This window comes from Artemia sp. Qi Xiang Cuo, chromosome 1 (assembly GCF_049724085.1).
Source record: "Artemia sp. Qi Xiang Cuo chromosome 1, ASM4972408v1, whole genome shotgun sequence".
NCBI classification, from domain to species: Eukaryota; Metazoa; Arthropoda; class Branchiopoda; order Anostraca; family Artemiidae; genus Artemia; species Artemia sp. Qi Xiang Cuo.
Genome location: NC_142794.1, coordinates 28,329,275 through 28,345,654, shown reverse-complemented (window position 1 = coordinate 28,345,654; position 16,380 = coordinate 28,329,275). Strand labels below are relative to the sequence as shown.

General features: G+C 37.2%; 1 protein-coding gene across 1 annotated transcript in view; it reads left to right on the top strand.

The window, feature by feature from the left end:
- Positions 1-16,380, top strand: part of LOC148956173 (coiled-coil domain-containing protein AGAP005037) — a 398,884-nt gene that overhangs the window by 107,222 nt on the left and 275,282 nt on the right. The window contains exons 4-5 of the mRNA XM_089089607.1: positions 676-874; positions 15,332-15,521. Of these exons, the coding sequence (XP_088945733.1) occupies positions 676-874; positions 15,332-15,521 (389 nt within the window). The remainder of the gene's footprint in view (positions 1-675; positions 875-15,331; positions 15,522-16,380) is intronic.

Below are 16,380 nucleotides of genomic sequence, written 5' to 3'. Positions count from 1 at the left end.
TCTTGTGGATTTGAAAATCAGAAATAAAATAAGAACAAATTTTTTTCAAATGAAAGCAGGTTTTGGAGAATTTTCCAGGCAGAATTGTCCGCAGGGATCTTTCCGGGGGGAATTGTTAGTGAGGATTGAATTTTTGGAGAGAACTTTTCAGGAAGAATTTTTATGGAAGAAATTTTCCATGGAAGAATTTTTCGTGGAAAACAATTTTTCATTCATGGCAGAGGTGGATTCCATCGTAAAATTAAAAAAAATATCATAAATTAAAAAAAAAACAAGTTTTTTGAATTGAAAGCAAGAAGCAACATTAAAACTTAAAACGAAAAGAAATTATCCCATATATGAGAGGGGCTGCCCTTTCCTTAATTACTTGCTCTTTACGCTGAAGTTTGACTTTTTGTCCCAATTCTTGGAACGACACCTGAAACACAAGAACGGTTTAGTTAAAATAGGAAGAGTTTTTAAAGTACTAAAAGACTTTGGTGTTAAGAGAGAGCTATTTGAAGATGGGTTAGCCCCCCTTGTATACAGAAAAACTACTGTTAGTTTAAAATATTAATGTTGCTCCTTGCTTTGATTTGAAAAAACTTGTTTTGCAAAAATCAATAAGTAAGAAAAAGTAAGAAACCGAATTAAATAATCAAGTTAAATTAGTACATTCACTAAACTTTTTTCAAGGGAGTGTGTTTCTGCAATATCGTTCAGAGACGAAACGAGCAACATTGCCAAATGAAGTGACAACAATTGATACAGTCCGAGCATTATTTGTTAGAGCGTTTCCTAACCAACTGACGATGGAATACTTAGAGTCTCCGCGTGTGAGTGTTTACATCCTAGACTCTAGTCGGGACATGTTTTATGATTTGGAGGATCTGTCGTGAGTATTTAAAATCTTGTTCTAAAACGAAAAAATGGAACGTCTTACTTATGGTTTAATTAAGTACCTTTCAAGGTCTTGTGCATACATTTTTGGAATGTTTATGGAACGTTTTTGGGTATTAGGTCCGAATAATCTTTCTTTCCTTCATATTTTACTGATAATAAGTATCTGATATTTTACTAATAGGTCTCTGACACGAATTTCATAGTAGTAAACTATAACCAATAAATTGAGATCACCAAAGTCTCTATGCATAACTCTACTGAACAGCCACGTGTGCAAGTAGTTGATAGTAAAATCACGGTCAAATGGTGTGATTGGGTGAGAGCTAACTCCCTCAAAATACATGATCCTGGGTCCTCCGTGGTATCAGAAAACCGTAGACAAGAAACAATGCTTGAGCATTGCATCTAGGTGGACGCTGCGCTGTGGAGGTGATCCTTAAGGAATTTTCAGACTGAAGCAGCCTAGGGTTGTCTTTAAGAATCACTGTCGCTCCCAGACTTTTCCACACCGGCAACAACTGGCGTGGCAAGATTTAAGTTTAAGCAAATGATAGTGGAAACTGTAAATATGATAAAGAAAAAAGAGAAAATATTGATTTAAAGGATCAGGTTATTCAAATTCATATCCTGAGAAACATTGAATAGCGTTCACTCCTCTTCGCTACTCAGTTTTCATTGTTTACTTGTTTGTGCTACTGTTGATTTTTTTTGGACCTCAAATTTTAGCTGGAAGGGGGCAGTAGGGAAAGAATTAAAATGTTCTGTCTGATCTACCGTAACATTTTGTTCTATTGTAGAATATGCTTTCGTGTTGCCTGTAGCAAAGAACTGTAAGCCTTCAACGCATTAATAGTATTTTGTTTATAGGAGCGTTTCGTATGGAAGGGTAGTCATAAAAACTTCAGAGGGGGTTCTAGATTCAAATGGTATGTTTTAGTGCTTTTTTTAAGAGTCAAAAGTGATTTGAGGGTAAGAAGCTTCCTCCATTGCCCTGCTTTGCTAGGTCCACTTAAAACCTCCAAAAACAGAAGTTTCGAATGTAATTTCATTTTGTCTAGCCAATACTTGCCTCATACGTTGGTATATCTATTGGGAAAAGCTTTCTCCGGTTTTGTAATATAATGGTGGGGTTAAGAACACAATTTTTGCGCAAAACATTTCTATAACGATCTAATTCCTCTCACACGAATAAATCAGATCGGTTTCTGTTTTAAAGTAAATCTGTTATAATTTCATAACTCTCTATGATCAGGAAAGGAGGGAGGGACTCTAAGTACCAACGTATGAGGTATGTCTCGGTTAGCCAAACTGAACTTCCATTCAAAAGTTTGGTTCTGGCGTCACTATTACCTCATACGTTGGTACATCTATTAACAAAAGCTTAGATTTCAACCGATTTGGGGGTGGGTTCATAAATCTACTAAAATAACATTTTATTTTCAAATTCAAAAATCCAAAAGCATAAGCTCTATATATAACTGTCTGAACCACAACGAAATGTAGAACATCGTTTCGATCTTCTAGTTCATGAAGCTAGTGTCGTCGGGGAGTAGTCTCCGAAGATCAGCCATCAGCGCTCATTATATCAGCAAGTCGTATTGATTTTTATACCGCCCATGATGACGCCGTAGATCTTGTGTCATGTGCTTTCCATTTTCTACGCTTTTCTTTGCTGCATCATATACAAGAGTTATGGCCTGTTTTATCCAAGAAGAAATGGTTCCAGCTGCCACCTCTGGTGGTGCTATTATAGAAAAAGGAATGAAGAACCTTTTTCTCCATTTTCTGTTTGCCACATTAGGCATTTTCTGTACGTAGGACGATAGTATCCTCACTTGATGCAAAGCTGGATCTACATCTAGTGCGGGCAGAAGGATAGAAGAAGTATCTCATGAGGCTTCATGGTTTTGGGTCTATACGAAGGGAGAAATCCGAGAGTTACTAAATTGTTAGAAAATTGTGCTGCACTAAAGGACAAGGCATGAATTTCACTCCTTTGACGACTAGATGCGAAAGCAGTAATAAAAACCGGCTTAAGAGTAAGATCTGTCATATCGATATTCCACAAGTCAAAAAATCGTGAATTTCTAAAATATTCTATAACAAGGCCAAGATCCCAGGCAGGAATATCATGTTTTGTCCGAGTTGATTCGTACCAGAAATTATATATTATTTTCGTCAAACAAGTATCTTTACTGATAGCTGTTCCTATAGCTTGAGCAAATGTTCAACATATTGCTGTTTTAAAACCTTCTATCGTTGATGGCGTAAGGTTTCGATCAGTCCTTATATTTATTATGAATTCTACAACTGTCTGAGTTCTGGCTTCGAGAAGATTAATCTTCCTTTCACTACACCAACCCACGAGCTCTTGCCACTTTCTATTGTACAATTCAATGGTAGATCGCCACTGGGGCCTAGCACTTGCACGGGCTGATTCTTTAGAAAATCCTCTCTTTTCGAGTGCATGATCGATATCTTCCAGCAGCGTAAATTTAGATCCCTTAGGTGGCAAAGTCGATCCTACTGGGAGAGATCTTCCTGACTACCAAGGGGTAAAGGCAAGTCAATTAGCAGGTTGAGAAGATTTGTGTACCAAACTCGGTAAGACCATCTCAGAGCAATTAGCGTTATTCGGTAGTTCAGAGACATTTGAACCTTCCCCAGAACTTTTGGGATCAAGGCAAAAGGAGGAAAATCACAGCTGTGTTTGTTCGACCAATCGTTGGTTAGGGTATCTATGCCGATCGCAAGAGACTCTGGAACTGGTGAGAAATACACGTTGATCTTCCGTTTCAATCGAATTGCAAATAGATCGACTTTTGGAAATCCGTACTCATTCGACAGGGCTTTGAAGACACTCTCGTTCAGAATCCATTCCATGGGTACACCTTTTCCTTCTCGTGACGGTTCCGCCCTATTTGCTTATGTAATTGACTACTGTTTAGTTGTCCGTCACTCCCGTTTTTTAGCTCCTCCGCAAAGGCTTTGATTATGTTGGCCATGGCTCTCATCTTGAGGCAATTTATATGAAGAGACTTCTCTTCTGGAGACCTAGTATCCGAAATCTCTCAATGTGGGTCCTTTAGATAGCCATCCTAACCGTAGGTTGAACTGTCAGTGAACATTCTTTTGGAAACAACAGGGGGCTTGAGAGTCCTAGACTCAGCCAATCTTTTTTTAACCATGGTAAAAAATGTCTCTTTCATCTCTGTCTTAATTGGGATTTTTTAATCAATGACCTGTCCCACAACCGGAGCATTAGTAATTGACATTTCCTTAGATGTACTCTTTTGAAAGGAATTGCTCTTAAGCCTGCTTTGGTAAGCCTAATCAGATTCATCACTTGCATTATTGAGGTATGCGATTTTCCAGAGGTGCCTTGATTGCGTAGAACAAGTTCTGAATTTTTTACGGGGTAAGGTATACCCTATTTACCTTCAGGTGTATCAGATACCCGAGAAATATGATCCGTTACATATGTTGCAATTCTGATTTCTCGCTCAGCATGAACCCAAGTTGGTCCAGGAGAATCATCATGTTCCTTATATTGCTCTGTAGTACTGAATTTTGGTAGTGGTGCATAAGCCAGTCGTCCATGTAAGCATGCAGTTGGATGCCTTGAAGGGGGCAATAGGTCAAGATGACACCAATCACGCGGATGAAAACTGATGGACTTGATGCTAGCCCATAAAGGACCATCTTGAACTGATAGATTAGGTTTCGGAAAGTGAACCTTAGGTCTTTCCAATGGCTCTTGTGAATGTCGATATGCCAGTAGGCGTCTTTCAGATATATTGAGGTTGCCCAGTTTGATTTCTGCATTGCATATAATATTGTGGCCTGGCTCTCCAGTTTGAAGGTTATCACATCCAAAAAATGGCTTAGGCAAAATAAGTCTTTTGTTGGGCGTCAAACCTTATTTTCCTTTTTCGGAACTAGAAAAATCCGAGTGTGTAATCCTGGAGACAACTGAGTTGTTACTTCCTCTATTACAACGTACTCGATTATTACGGCAATCTCTGATCTCAAAATTAGCAAATGATTGCTTGATATATTCGATTTGTTGATCGGGTTGCAGACTAGAGGAGGGTGTATTTTTGAAGTCCAGATGGTACCCCTCTTTGATCACGTTTAAAAAAAACTAGTCTATTATGCTTTCCCAGTTCTCTACAAAGTTAGACTTACAATTTCCAACGGGATGAGGATCTTGAGTGTGCACCAGGATCAAATCAGTGAGTATTTGACTGTTGCCTTCCTCCAGTTTTCAGCGCTGAAGTGAAGGTACGACTTTTTTTTGTTGTTAAAGCCTTCCCTTCCTTTCTGGGAACAAAATGGCTGTTTTTATTCATATCTTGGTTTCTTTTGGATTAGGACACGAAAGTCTCGTCCCTCCTGTTGCTGTTAATATTCTCTGTTCACTTGCCACCTATGATGAGCTGTGAAAAGAGGGTTGGAAAACTGCCTACTTTCAACCCTGTATCGCCTTACTCTGTTAACTAGGTCCATAAATTCGGCAGAAACCAGAAGCTCACTTTCCAGAGATGATGACCTCAATTCACTTTTAATCTCTTGAGCCAAGTCAGGGACTGATTTCGAGACATTACCAATTCTCATGATCATCAATTTTGAACATGTTCTAGAAAGAACATTTGAAAGATGTCGGTGACTTCCATTGATAGATTACAAGAGCTTCATCAGTTTCGGGATAGTGGCAGGAAAGATGTTCTCTGCCTTTAACATTTTTATGACAGTACCTAATATGAGGTCACTGTATGACAGCATGCCCAGAGCCACTCGTGGGGAAGACTCTAAGGCCAAGAATGAATTTCCTTCGACCGATATGAAATTTATGTCCTCTACTTGTCCGGTTGGTGACAACAAACTGAACTCTGGGTTCCCGCGTGGTGCCTGTAAAGACAAATGTGTGTCGTGACATTTATAAGCTATCGCTCGGTCAGCGATGCCAAGAGGGTTAGAGAAAGTACCACTTTCTGAGAATGACTTGTTTTTTTTTATACTGACTGCAGTTTTTCTGAGCACTGCTTGACATTGTTTTTCAGCATTGGGGAGAAAGGTAACGTGATAAGCAGTTTTTCTCGAATGGGTTAATAGCCAAAACAAGCTCTGCCACCGAGCGAGGTTGTTGGACGGTAACAGTAGTCGGGCTAATGGTGTCACGCAGTACTTAGTATGCCTGGTCAAGCGATACTGCCAAAGAGATCTTGTCAACTGCTCCAGGATCGGTGTCTACCATCGACTGCCATTCATCAAAGGGAAAAGAATTATTATCCACATTCTCAGAATTGCCATCATCTGTATCTTCTCGACCTCTCGAGGCCGCTGTTGAGGCACCCGAGTTAATGGTGGCGGAGTTGCCACTCTCAGAAAGGGACGTTCCATCATTTTGTAAACAAGCAATCTGTGACTTTATATTTTTTTCTTTCATTTATTTTTTTGACATATTTAAACAATTACAATGTATTTTACAAGCTAAAATATACTTTACTCAAATATTATAAATATATTTTTTTATTCAAGCATAAAAAATTTATAATTCAACGCTGGGACTTATCTCAGCTGCAATCTACAGAATTAGATTTTAGATTAATTTATTTCAAAACGACCTAGTTAAACATGATCAATAGGTAACCGCCCATGGGAAGGCATAAATGCACTGGCACGGGGAGGTTACCTCTTGCCAGAACATGCCCAAAGGCCAACGCCGTAGGCATTATAACCTTATGTAATGACGGTCTCTACACACAAGGCGTTATATCGGCCTATACACTCTATGTGTTATGACCTAAAGTAATGAAGGTCTGTTTTCTCAAGGCGTTAAGAACTTATGCAACAACGGTCTATACACCATAGACGTTACGACCTTATGTAATGACGACCTACTCTCCCTAAGCGTTATGCCCTTATGTAATAACGGTCTGTGTGCCTAAAGCGTTACGACCTTATGTAATGACGGTCTCTACGCCTATGCGTTATGATCTTTTGTAATGGCACCGGATTTACCACACCTAGACCCCTAAAATCCAAATAATTACCTGGCATACTAAACACCAGGCTCATATATAAATAAAACTATAAAATCGTTTTCTTTTCTACTAAATAAACGAATTTTAATATGCAGAATTTAGTCCAAAGAGATCAACTTGGATAGTGTCTATCCGTTTAACCCCGTCTACCAAAAAACAGAAACTGATCTGATTTAGCCATGTGAGAAGAATCAGATGGTTATAGAAAGTTTCTTCGTAAAAATTTGTGGTGTCTAAACCACGTCTTTGCATTGAAAAAATAGAGAAAGCTTTTGTCAATAGATGTACCAACGTATGAGGTACAGGAAACGCCTAAAGTCCCAATCAAAATTTCAAGATAACTATTTTGTTAAAAATAGTCGAAAGGTTCAACAAATATGCCTCCAAGTATAACATAACCCCTAAAGCCCCTGGAGAAAAGACATAAAAAATGCATATTGGCAGTTGTAAGACATGCAAAGGTGATCTTTCAGAAAGGATTAAGGCTATTAATTTGAAACCTCCAAGGAATATTGAGGGGATGTTGAACCATACTATATACATTCCGCTTGTCAAAAGGGTTTATTTACAGCAATATCTCAGGAACAGCAAGGAATATAAGGTTGAAAGTTTCAGGGAATCATTAGGGGGATATTGAACAAAATAAAGGACAAGGTGTTTCCAGGCTGTTGAAAGGGCGTATCTGCAGTATTTCAGAAAGGATAAAGATATTAAGTAAAAAAAAATCAGGAGATGTTGAACCAACGCAAAAGACACTATCTACATTGGTATATCAAAAAGGCCGTACCTACAATTTCTTGTGAACAGCAAAAGGTATTAAGCTGAAACTTAAAGATATCGTTGTGGGAAATGATAAATTCAACTCAACAACATTATGCTCTTCCATGTTATTAAAATTGCTCGAATCCAATATCTCAGAAATGGCAAAGGGCAATAAGTTGAAACTCTAAAGGAGTGTTGAGCGGAAAAATCAGGCTATGAAAATTACGTCCTGCAATACCCCAGGAGCGGCTAAGGGCGTCAAGTTAAAACTTTCAGCATATATTATGAAGGATAATAAACTAATTCAAGAAGCATTTTGTTCATCCGAGTTGTCAAAGTGGCGTACCTGCAATGCGAGCATATCAGTAAGGACTATGGATATTTATTTAAGACTTCACGGGAATATAAAGAGGAGTGATGACTGAATTAAAAGATATTATGTTCCCCCAGGTTGTCAAAATCGCGCATCTGTAGTATCTCAGGAATGGCTATGGGTATTAAGCTGAAATTTTAGTGTTTACGCAAGAAACAATATGTGTGAATATTTTCAGATGGGGAACGAGGCAGCTAAATAATTTATGTCTCTGATTCATGTAAAAATTGTTCTTTCAGTCCCGATTAAAGCTGTAATTTATCCACGTCTTGGTGTTTCGACATCCCACTTAGGCAACACAAATTTGCAAATGTTTTTAATATTAACAAACAGTCAAACTGCCATAAACAGGAAAAAAAAGTAATTTAAAGAACGGCTTTGATACGAAAAGTTTTCAAAGAAAAGTCAAGAGCTACATAATAAAATTCCTTTAATCGTTCAAACTTCAAACAATTAGTAATTACTACCAAGGAATGAATTAAATCTAAAACAAACATGAAATAAAATAACTAATCAAATAAAACATAAGGATAAGAGATAATACTATAGATTAATGAATGAATTCTAAAAAGAAGCAATGTTGAAATGAATAATTCAGTCGATGTTAATATGAGCTTAAATTGACTCAAATAAGAGTAGGACTACTGCTCACTAAGTCGAGGTCCATAGTAATCAAGGTTTAAAATAAGAGTAACACTATTCCCCCTTCTTCCCAAACCCTCTAAATAGCTTGGTTTCATTTGCGTTCTGTTAAAAACGATATGCTAACGAACGCTAATGAAGGGAACTAGAACTTTTAATTTTATTTACGAACGTTTTTATTAGTAATAAATATACGTAACTTGTGGATTTTCTCTCAATCTTTAAGAACGACTTCTGAAACTATTACGTACATGAGGGGGTTCACCCCCTAGTCAATACCTCGCTCTTTCTGCTAATGTTCGAATTTTGTTCGAATCACAAACGCCTGAATCACAAAGGCTGTTTAATTAGAATAGATAGCTCTTTTGAAAGTACTGAGAAAACTTCTTCCATGGAAAAATACTCCTACGTAATTCTGTCATCCGACCCCCCCCCCCACCAGAAGAAAATTCCTCCTGGAAACGTCTGTATACTTCCCATTAACCAATACTATACGTAAACAATAGGCAAAGTTCATAACCTGCAGCCCTTCCCCGAAGAACTGCGGGGAATTAAGTCATCCTCAAAGACATATTCATTAGATTTTCGACTATGCTGAAGAAAATGGTTATCTCAAAATTTTCATTGGGTGATCTCGGGAAAGAATGAGCGTGGGAGGGGGCCTAGTTTCCCTCCAATATTTTGGTCACTTTAAATGGGCACTAGAACTTTTAATTTACTTTCGAGTGACCGCTCTCACGATATTCTAGGACTACTGGATCGATGCGACCACCCCTGGGAAAAACAAAAAAACACAAAAAAAAACACGCATCCGTGATCTTTCTTCTGGCAAAAATACAAAATTCCACATTTTTGCTGATAGGAGCTTGAAACCTCTACAAGCGGGTTCTTTGATATGCTGAATCTGATGGTGTAATTTCATTAAGGTTCTATGAATTTTAGGGGGGTATCTCCACTTTCTTTCGAAAATAAGGCAAATTTTCTGAGTCGCTTAACTTTTTATGGGTAAGACTAAACTTGATGAACCTTATATATTTGAAATCAGCTTAAAGATTTGATTCTATTGATGTATCTATTGATCTCAAAACTCCGCTTTTTTAGGGTTTCGATTACTATTGAGCTGGGTCGATCCTTACTTACAGTTCGTTACCATGAACTGTTAGAAAGTTGCGTGTAAAATGCGGCTAAGTGACGTAAAAGAAAAACGTAAAAGTAAAAAGGGATCATTTTTTAAAAACAAATTTTTAAGCCGGATAGAAGTTAAGAAGTTTATAAGAAGATCTAAAACTTAGAATAATGGTTAGTGTGTGAGAAAAATTCAAACCGGAATTAACATCTTGGATCGAAAAGTGCTATGAAGTAAGTGATCAAAAATGTTAAAATGATAAGTTTGGATTTGGATATGAATAGTTATTGCAAAGAAATCATTGCTAGATCTTACTCGATTCCAGTAAGTTATTCCTTACAGTTTCAACCTTATTTGTTTTTAAGCTATTCTTTAAGTTTTCCAAAGATTAAAGCGTCGAAAGTAGGACTATCTACCTTTAAATTCACATCACAATCTTCCTCTGTTTCCAATTTCAGTAAGTTTAGCAGGATCACAGGTCCCTGGACAAGAATAGCTAATTTCCTTTTCAAACGAATCGATTTGACCTTCAAGTGCCACGTCAATAAATTTTTTCGGCCTCAGAAAAGCTAAGGGCCAAACTCAAATAACTGAAATAAAAACTTTAATACCATTATTTCCTTATAAGTTTTACAGCCAAAATTTTAAATCCACAAAAAAATTATGAAGAGGCTACCTAAACACACACACACATAAACACAAAGAGAGAGAGAGAGAGAGAGTGAGACAAACACACACTGGAAGCCTTGTATTCACTGGAAGTCTTGAAAGATCTTGAGCAGTTTTCATTTTAATATCTTTTAATCTAATTTTTGTTTAGAAAAATTTTTGACAAAAATTGATGTTTATGGGTTTATGCTTGAATAGCGCAAGGTCACTTCCATTAATGTTATATAGATTTTTTTTTTTTTTACAAGTATTTCTGTTTTTCAACCTTGTTTTAGCACAGTGCATTTATTCTCTGCTTGGCAATACGGGGCCTGGGGTTCGATCCCCTTCGCAGCAGGGTTGAGTGACAAGCTTGCCACTTGTTCGTGTAAAAAAGACCTGACAAATGAAACGTTGATTCGAAGCCATATGCACCAGCAATGGCTCTTTAGGATATTTAACCCTTTTTTATTATTTCTTTGTCAAACGGTTACTAGTAACGAACTGAAAGTAAGAAGCGACCCGGCTCAATGGTAACAGAAACTCCAGAAAACCGGTTTTTGATACCAATAGATACATCAAAAGAATCAGATTTCAATGCTGATTTTCAATATATAATTTTCATTAAGTTTAGTAATACCTATCAAAAGTTACGTGCCTGAGAAAATTTGGCTGATTTTCAAAAAAAGGGGAAAAGATCCCCTAAAAGTTATAGAACCTGAATGAAAATCACACCATCATATTCAGCGTATCAGAGAACTCTACTGTAGAGGTTTCAAGCTCCTATCTACAAAAATGTGGAATTTTGCATTTTTTTGCCAGAAGAAAGATCACGGATGCGTGTTTATTTGTTTTTTTCCCCAGGGGTGATCGTATCGACCCAGTGGTCCTAGAATATCATGAAAGGGCTCAATGGAACGGAAATTAAAAGTTCTAGTGCCTTTTTCAAGTGACCAAGAAAATGGAGGGCAACTAGGCCCCCTCCTACGCTCATTTTTTCCCCAAAGTCATCCGATAAAATTTTTGAGATAGCCATTTTGTTCAGCATGGTCGAAAATATGATAAATATGTCTTTTGGATGACTTAATCCCCCGAAGTCCCCAGGGAGAGGGCTAAAAGTTATGAACTTTACCCAATATTAACATATAGTATTGGTTATTGGGAAGTATACAGAAGTTTTTAGGAGGTTTTTTTTCTGGTAGTGGGAGGGAAGGGTGGCTTGGGGGTTATGTTGGAGGATCATTTCATGAAGGAAGTTTTCATGGGGGAAAGGAAATTGCCATGAAGGGGGCGCCGGACTTGCCAGCATTATTTATTGGTTATTGGGAAGTATACAGACATTTTCAGGAAGGATTTTTTTCTGGGGGGGGGGGGCCCAGAGGCGGGGGTTACTCTGGAGAATATTTCCGTGGAGGATGTTTCTTTGGGGTAAGGGAAATTTCTTTCAAGGGGGCGCCGGATTTCCAAGCATTATTTAAAAAACGATCAGAAATTAAATAAAGAAAAAAACTTTTTTCAACTGAAAGTAAGAAGGAACACTAAAACTTAAAACGAACAGAAATTATAACGTATGTGAGGGGGTTCTCCCCCAAGTCAATACCTCGCTCTTCATGCTACAGTTTTTTTTAGTGCTTTCAAAAGAGCTATGTATTCTAATTAAACGGCCTTTGTGATTCAGAGGTTTGTGAATAAAATTTTTTTTTAACTTTTAACGTAAAGAGCGTGGTATTGACTAAGGGGAGAACCCCCTCATATACGTAATAACATATACGTAATAAAAAAAAAACAATAAAAAAACAAGCGATACGGCTCAATAGTAATCGAAACTTTTAAAAACGGAATTTTGATGCCAATAAATGTATAAAAAGAATGTGTTTATAATGCTGATTTTAAATATATAAATTTTATTAAGTTTAGTATTACTCATCAAAGGCTACGAGCCTGAGAAAATTTACCCGATTTTTTAAAGAGGGGGAAACATCCCCTACAAGTGAAAGAATTTTAATGAAAATCACACCGTCAGATTCAGCGTATCAGGAAACCCTATTACATAGGTTTCAAGCTCATATCTGCAAAAATCTGCAACATTGTATTTTTTTTTTGCCAGAAGAAAAATATACGAATATATAAGTTATTTACTAAATTTAATTTGTAAAGACATACATTTAGAAAAAAAAAAGTAAAATTTTTATTCAAATAAAAGCTGAATTAACTAAAAAACGATCAGAAATTAAATTAAAAAAACAAGTTTTTTAAACTGAAAGTAAGGAGCGACATTAAAACTTAAACCGAACAGAAATTATTCCGTATATGAAAGGGGCTGTCCCCTCCTCAATGCCTCACTCTTTACGCTAAAGTTTGACTCTGTCTCACAAATTTATATTTTTAAACAATAAAAAACTTTAGCGTAAAGAGCGAGGCGTTGAGGAGGGGACAGCCCCTTTCATATACGGAATAATTTCTGTTCGTTTTAAGTTTTAATGTCGCTCCTTACTTGCAGTTTAAAAAACTTGTTCTTTTATTTAATTAGCGTAAAGAGATAAGTATTGATTAGGGGGCGAACCCAATCATATACGTAGTAATTTCTGTTTTTTTTTAAGTTTTGATGTTGCTCCTTACTTTCAGCTTAAAAACCTGTTTTTTAGTTAATTTTGATCTTTTTTTTTAAACGCTGGGAAATCCGACGCCCCCTTAATAGCAATATCGCTTCCCCTATGAAAACTTCATCCATGAAAAGATCCTCCCACGTACCCTCCGCCCAACTACCATAAAAATCCCCCTAAAAACTTCTGCATACTTCCCAATCACCAATACCATTTGTAAACACTGGGCAAAGTTCATAGCTTGCAGACCTTCCCCTGGGGACTGGGGGGGGATTAAGTCATCCTCAAAGATATAGTTATTATATTTTTCGACCATCCTGAACGAAATGGCTATCTCAAAATTTTACTCGAGTGACTTTGGGGAAAAAATGAGCGTGGGAGGGGGCCTAGTTTCCCTCCATTTTTTAGGTCACTTAAAAAGGGCACTAGAACTTTAAATTTTCACTCGAATGAACCCAACTGTGACATTCTAGGACCACTGGGTCGATACAATCACTCCTGGGGAAAAAAAAATAACAACAAAAAAACACGCATCCGTGATCTTTCTTCTGGCAAAAATACAAAATTCCGCATTTTTGCAGATAGGAGCTTGAAACCTCTACAGTAGGGTTCTCTGAAGAATCTGATGGTGTGATTTTCATTAAGGTTCTATGATTTTTTAGTACTTTCATAAGAGCTATTTATTCTAATTAACGGCCTTTGTGATTAAGGGGTCATTCTTAAAGAATTGGAACAAAATTTGGACTTTACATAAAGAGCGAAGTATAGAGCCTGGTATACGTACTAAAAATATACGAATATAGAAGTTCGTTACAAAAGTTAATTCGTAAGTTATGTATATTTATTACTTATAAAAACGTTCGTAAATAAAACTAAAAGTCCTAGTGTCCTTTTTAAGTAACCAAAAAATTGAAGGGCAACTAGGCCTCCTCCTCCACCCCTTTTTGCTAAAAATCGTCAGATCAAAATTTGGAGAAAGCCATTTATCCAAAAAAAGTAAAATTAATATGTAATTTTTGTTTTAATTATTCATATACGGTGAGCCAAAATCAAAACCTGCATTAACTCAAAAACGATCAGGAATTAAATACAAAAAACAAGTTTTTTAACTGAAAGTAAGAAGCGACATTAACACTTAAAACGAACAGAAATTATTTCGTATATGAAAGGAGCTGTCCCGTCCTCAATGCCTCGCTCTTTACGCTAAAGTTTAACTCTTTCTCACAACTCTATTTTTTAAAACAATAAAAAACTTTAGCGTAAAGAGCGAGGCTTTGAGGAGGGGACAACCCCTTTCATATACGTAATATTTTCTTTTCGTTTTAAGTTTTAATGTCGCTCCTTACTTTCAGTTAAAAAAAACTTGTTTGTTGTATTTAATTCCAGAATATGGCACTTCATTTCCTTAAATAAATTTTGCTTGTCTAGTCCTTGGGGGCGGAGCCACAGCTGAGTCTGACCATGGTGGAGAGAGCAGTAGAGGTGAGTCAAATGAAGGAGGTCAAAGTTTTTGTTGTCAGTTCTTGTCAATACACAACTGATGCAGCAATGTTAGAAGTGTAGGGCGAGTTCTGAAATCGAGAACCAGAGAAGTTGTTCTTGCTCATCTCCAGGATCACAAATACAAGCATCGACCCCTAAATCAAGAGGCACTCAGTAACGCTAAATGGTGGCTACAAAAAGAAACACAGAGGAATGGATCCAACTGCCTCTCTTTACTTACTTGACCAGCCTGATCCCTTGTCATGTCAATTATTCAAGATTATTTTTTAATTTTATTGCGCATTTTTCAAGCAGTCGTTCTCTTCCGCCCTTCTCTTCAGACCTTCTATTTAGCCTTGGGGCTTCAAACTGTAATTAGCCAGAACTTGCTAATGCATTTTTTCCCAAATGTAGCTCATACTTAAAAGTATTAGTTAATACAAGTTGGGCCTCTTGAGAGAGGATGTGCGGAGCTTTGGAGGGGGGGGCGTAAATTAGACACAAATTCATTTTTAGGTGGTTCATGTTTCGTTCTGCTTGAAGGGAATCCTTTGAACTAATCTCAGAGGGAGGAAGGAAACTTTCATATTTATAAATTCCTTTTTGCAAGAGACAAAGGCATTTGAAACATCTTGTATCCCTTTTACATTGGCATCCTTTTTACATTGTAGTGACTGCAAGAAATTGCCAGGCAAGCTAAATGGGCAAAAAGGACTTTCTACCCAATGTTTCACAAATTTTCTCATTATTTTTTTTTTTTTTACAGAGATATAAAAGATCGAAGTGTTCTCCGTATACAAGAAGTAGAAGTCCCGGAATGCTTGCAGTTAGCAAGCCGTGCTCCTGCCCATAAACCTGTTCTTTATTGTCAGAGTAGCCAAGATACGGACCAGTCCTACTTCAGTGAACCTGAATATGATTCTGACTGTCAAAGAAAACACGTGCACAAAATAAAGGTAATTTATCTTTAATGGTTTACTTAGACGTATCTGTGCAGGTCCACAATAAGGCTAACGAGAGGGGATGAAGGTATGTGGGAAAAAGGGTGTGAATTAAGAATATCAATTGAATATCCAAGAGGATGTTCAATTGACCAAGAGGATGATCAAGGGAATGTTGAACTAATCAAAAGGCACTGTGTCCATGTTGCCGCTATTGCTACTATAACGACCGATAAGACTAATAATTCTACTGAGGTCAAGATATTAAGATGAAACTTTGGGAGAGCACTCTGTGCATACTGCTCCTACTACTATTGCTGCTGCTTCTGCTACTTCTAGTATTATTGCTACGACTCTTACTATTGAGGCTAAGGTTAGGAAGTTGAAACTTTCAGTGAGGGTTCAGGAGGATGTTGAATTAAATAAAAGCACAGTCTGTATTAGCAGGTTATCAAAAGAGCGTATCAGCCGTTTCAAACAGTTCGTGGTAACGAACTGTAAGTAAGGAGCAACCCGGCTCAATAGTAACCGGAACTCTAAAAAACGGAATTTTGATTACCAATAGATCAAACAGTTCGTGGTAACGAACTGTAAGCAAGGAGCGGCCCGGCTCAATAGTAACCGAAACTCTAAAAAACGGAATTTTGATATTAATAGATACATCAAAAGAATCAGATTTTAATGCTGATTTCAGAAAAAAGATTTAATGCTGATTTAGAAAAAAGGGGGAAAGACCCCCTAAAAGTTATAGAACCTTAATGAAAATCAAACCATCATATTCAGCGTATCAGGGAACCCTACTGTAGAGGTTTCAAGCACCTATCTACAAAAATGTGGAATTTTGCATTTTTTGCCAGATCATGGATGCGTGTTT